The sequence below is a fragment of the Nomia melanderi genome, unplaced genomic scaffold (assembly GCF_051020985.1).
Source record: "Nomia melanderi isolate GNS246 unplaced genomic scaffold, iyNomMela1 scaffold0085, whole genome shotgun sequence".
NCBI classification, from domain to species: domain Eukaryota; kingdom Metazoa; phylum Arthropoda; class Insecta; order Hymenoptera; family Halictidae; genus Nomia; species Nomia melanderi.
The window spans coordinates 217,620-222,500 of NW_027475200.1; the positions used below are offsets into that span (position 1 = coordinate 217,620).

General features: G+C 44.3%; 1 protein-coding gene across 1 annotated transcript; it reads right to left on the bottom strand.

Annotated features, from left to right (window-relative positions):
* Nucleotides 1-425: 425 nt before the first annotated feature.
* Nucleotides 426-4,628, bottom strand: LOC143175445 (uncharacterized). The gene has a single exon (XM_076374079.1). The coding sequence runs from the start codon at nucleotides 4,626-4,628 to the stop codon at nucleotides 426-428; it is 4,203 nt and encodes a 1,400-aa protein (XP_076230194.1).
* Between the last annotated feature and the right edge of the window lie 253 nt (nucleotides 4,629-4,881).

Sequence of the window (4,881 nt, forward strand, 5' to 3'; positions counted from 1 at the left end):
AAAAAAAAAAAAAAAAAATTTGGGGGTAGAGTGGGGTATCTGTATCTTTCTAGCGAAACCACCTAGGAACGAGTTCGGAATAATTAGTCTTAACAGAGTCCTCTCTAGAGGAAAGCGGAATTTGGCCACGCTTCCGGAAGCGTGTTACCGGGGAAAGCCACGTGGAGGCATCCGCCCCGAGAGGGAGAAGACGTCAAATATTTGGCGTCTTCTCTCTCTCGGCTCTGCCGCCGTGACAGTATTCCTGCTCGGAAAACGTCATACGACTCGCACCGTGTTTACACATGGGCTTACTAAGCAGTGCCTTCATTGGGTTTAATTTTATTACTTTGGGTCTACTTTAATCTGTTCTAGTAAATTACCTTCTCGGTATTTTGCGGTTATAGCGTATTATTTACGCTTCTCTGCTATCTTCTAATGTAAATTTAGATGATATTGTCATAGTCAATGAAGGCATTTGCTATCTCGATCGACGATCTCAATGCTATCATTGAGACCGTCATCAAGTCTTTTTCCTGAAATTTTAACGTTTTTAAATTCTTCACCGTTTTATTCGGCATGGCTCCTCTTGCCCCTACTACAATCGGTAGTACTTCCGCAGTGTTGCATCCCAGTCTTTCCTTTATGCTTTGTGCTGCTTCTTTGTATTTTTCCACCTTCTCCGTATATGCTCGTCTTAAGCTTCCTCCCACCTCGTAGCGGACCGTAACGTCGACTACGATTAGCTTTTCCTGGTCTTTGATTACCAGGTCCGGCTTTAGGAGGTTGCCGCCGATTCGCACTGTCGGTTCTGGAAATACTGCACATGATCGCCCTGCTATCTTCGTGATTAAATCCTTTATTTCGTCGTGTCTTCTAATCCTCATCGGTTTAACGCTGATGCACCCTCCAATGATATGTCCTAGCGTTTCCGGTTGTGCTTTGCATTTCCTGCATCGAACATCTTCATTTAATTTCGCTCTGTGTAACGTTGTTCTGTTCCCGAAAGTGTTGGTCCTTAGTTTCAGTGCATCTATGTATCTTGATGGCTTTAGTAGGTTTGGGTTTGCAAGCCATGAATTTCCTATCTTGTCCTCTCTGAAGTATTCTACTCCTTGTCCTTGTGATATTAGTTGCTGCCATCTGTCCGTATTTTCTCTTCTTAGCCTCTTTTTCGCGGCCTGTAGTTCTTGTATGGAGGTGGGCCAGTTTATTCTTAAGGAGTTTGCATATCCTTTTAATTTCTTCTGTACATTCTCTTCCAGTATTGCTTCTTTCAGCGCTGCGTCGTTGTACTCTTCTGTTTTTAGCGCGTGTTTGATGACAGCCAGTTTAACCAGATGTTCTAATCTGGGAAGTCCAAGGCCTCCGTGTAACTTCGTTGTGTAGATTAGACCATCTGTTGTGGAAGGTGTTAGGTGTAGGATCTTCTTTACTTCCTGCTTTATGTTGTGGTCTAGTTCCTTTAGTGTTGCATTCTGTGGAGCCCATGCAATTAGTTTATGCAGAAAGTGGGGCAGTAGATACCTTTGAATAAGGTCCATCTTTTGGTGCGGTTTGAGTTTCATCCTGGCGATATTTCTTATCGATTGTACTATCTCCTGCGTGGTCCCCTCGCAGTGGACGTTGTTCCATGGAGTTATGTCCACTCCTAAATATCTGAACGTATGCTCTGGGCTGGCGTATGATAGTTCCTTGTTTTTTATTTTCAGCTCCGGGTTCTTGGCGTACCACGTTTTCTTCTTTCCTACGATTTCGAAGGTGAGGCATTTCTCAGTTGCCAGTTCCATGCCCAGTTCTGTTAGTTTTTGGTCCAGTATCTGTAGCTGTTCCTGTGCGTCTTCTCTATCCCTTCCTATGATGATTAGGTCATCTGCAAACGCTAGAACTGCTACTCTTTTGCCGTTTATTTCGATCCCCTTAGTGTTTCTGCTTATGTCTTCAATTGTTTCGTCCATCATTATGTTAAATAGTAGGGGTGATAGAGGGTCTCCTTGTTTAACTCCACGTTGTATCTCTATTTCAATTCCCTGTTTGCTTTTCGTTTTGATTACCGTTCTGCAATCAATGTACATATTGTTAATTAATTGTATAATGTGAGTCGGTATACCCTTTTCTCTAAGCCTGGGTTCCAGCGCTGAGTGCGGTATGGTGTCGAAAGCCTTGGATATGTCCATTACACTTATAACTCCTCCTTTTTCTACTTTCATCCTCGACGCTATCGTTTCCACCATCCTTATGTTATTCTTGCATCCATCTTCTTGTATAAATCCCTTTTGTCTCTCTGATAGGGTTGTGATTCCTCTGATTCTTTGATCTAATGTTCCTGAGGAGATCCTTGCCACTAGGGAGCCTATAGTTATAGGCCTCCAATTCCTTGCATCCTTTGGGTCTTTGTTCGGTTTTGGTAGTAGCGTGGTTCTGTTCATTTTCCACGGCGTTGGGTAGTGGCCTGTGAGCACTAGCATGTTAAATAGTTTTGCCAGCGTTTTTCCTATGCTTTTCTTCCTTAGATGAGTCTTTCGTATTTTGTCCGGTCCGCCTGCTGTGTTGTTTTTAACTTTCCTAATTCTTTTTAGGATTTCCTCTTCTGTAAATGGTGGACAGGCTGAGAGTAAGGAAGAGGCTTCAGGATGCTCTTTTTTGCTGGTTACTTTTGGTCCCTTTTGTCCCCACACTTGTTCGTAGAGTGTCTTAATTTCCTCTTCTGCTGGGAGTTCCTTCTTTTCGTCTAATACGGAGAAATCGCCGCTTATCGCCACATCTATTAGTTTTTTGGGGCACTTCTCGTATAGCCCTTGGCATCTGGCGAATCTAAATTTCGCTCTTCGGTTGTGGTTGTTCTTTTTTGTATTTATCCGGCTTGCTTTATTTTCTCTTTCCCTTTGGTCTTGCCTTTTTTCTGTCCTTTCGTTCTTTTCTTCTTCCAATATGGTAGGGTTGAACGAGTTATTGATCCACTGGTCTATTAGTGATGGTGCATCTTCACCTTCTTCTATCTTGTAGAATATCTCGTCCAGTTCCTTTGTTATTTTGTGCAATTCATCCTTCCTGTGCAGGGACACTTTTTTAATGGCCCTCGATATTTGTTCTCGCCAAGTTTGGTCCACTATGTCGTCTATGTCTTCTATTTCTAGGTTTGGAAGGAGAGGTGTTGAGTTTTCCTGTTGGTGTTCCTCTTCTTGTTCCCGGGATTCATCTTCTACATTTTCATTCGTAGCTATCTGTCCTTCTTCTTCTATGACACTCTCATGTTGTACTCTTCTGGCCTGATTCTTTAATTCTCTTCTCTTGTCACTAATTTGTTTCACAGTTTTGCTTGGCATTCTTTTCCTTATTTCTACGTTAGGTCTTTTTTCTCCAGCGAATTCCTGGTTGAGTGCTATTAGCTCTTCTATTTCTTCTTCCGTCCACACATAATTTCTTCTACCCGGTCTCCCTTTCTGACGATCGTTTTCTTCTTGCCTTTTTCTGTTCCGCACCTCTGGGTGTCTGTGCCTCTCGTGTGTTGCTAAGCCTCTGGCAGTGTGGAATTGTTGCGAACATTTCTCACATATGTGTTGTAATTCTTGTGCCTCCACTTGCTGTCTGCATTTTGGGATGTGGCACCTACAATTGTGTAGACCGGGGAACTCCTTGCCGCATTTTCTACATTGCCACGCAATGTCCTTGCTGTTATGTTGGCCTTTATAATGTCTATTCAGGTCCGTCAGGTTGAGGAAACCCACGTTCCTTTGCTGGCATCTTTGGAATCCGCAGTATTGCACTTCCTCCATCGGTACCTTGATTAAGATCTTATCTTCTTCTTCTGTTGTTTCCTCTTCTATTACTTCTTCTTGTTCCCTTCTTATTGTTTCGGTGGTTTGGATTAGTCCTATACTCTGTCCAGCTTCATTTTCCACCGATACGCCAATTTCGGAATTTGGTTGCTGCCTGTGCACTTCTAAAATGGTGTTTTCTACTCGCAATCTTGCGGAATTTGTGCCGGTCCTTTCGATCGTTGGCAGACTCCCACGCCCTCTATTGGTGTCTCTAGAGCCTCTTTGGATAGCCCTGGGTGTGTCCCTTTCATTGCCCGAAGCGTTATCCGTTGAGGTGCAAACTTCTGAATTTCGTTGGCATTCGAAAACTTCAAGGCTTGTAAAAATTCTTCTCGGTCTTCTCGTATTTGAATTTGTCCGTTTTTCAGTTGATACACCCTCGCGCCCTCTCTCGGTGTCGCTAGGAACCTCTAAAGTAGTCCAGGGGGTGTTATTTTCAACGCTCGGATCGTTTTCGGTTGCTCGGCCAACTTTCATTTCGACTTGGCACTTGCACGTTTCGGAAAAACGGTTGCCCTGTCGTTGTCCTTCGAGGTACGATGTTGTGCTTTTGGTGGCTGATACGTCACAATGTCCACTTTCTGTCACGTACAAGTTTTTCTCTCTAACTCGTTCAATGTCCACTCCACGGTCCGAAACATTTTCCACTGAAGTGCCCACTCTCGATTTCACTTGGCACTTTCGTTTTCTTTTAGATTCTGCATCCTCTGCTGCTTCTATGTCTTCCCCAATGGTCCTTTCCGTCCTTGGTCGGTCCGTTTTGCCAGTATCTTCGTTGTTAGTGGACACTTGGACATTGTCCATTTCGTGATCCATCTCGTATTCCATTGTCCTGCCTGGTCCATTATAAGATAGCCCCCCTTCCGGTGCAGGTCTCCCTGCCATGGACCCGCGGGGGCTGTTGGGGTCCACGTTATTTTGCCTCGCGTCCGTTGTCACGGTTGATTCACACGGGAGCGGTCACTCCACGATGTTGACACCGCCACGGTCAGGTCGAGACTTAAGAGAGTCATAGTTACTCCCGCCGTTTACCCGCGCTTTTTTGAATTTCTTCACGTTGACATTCAGAGCACTGGGCTGA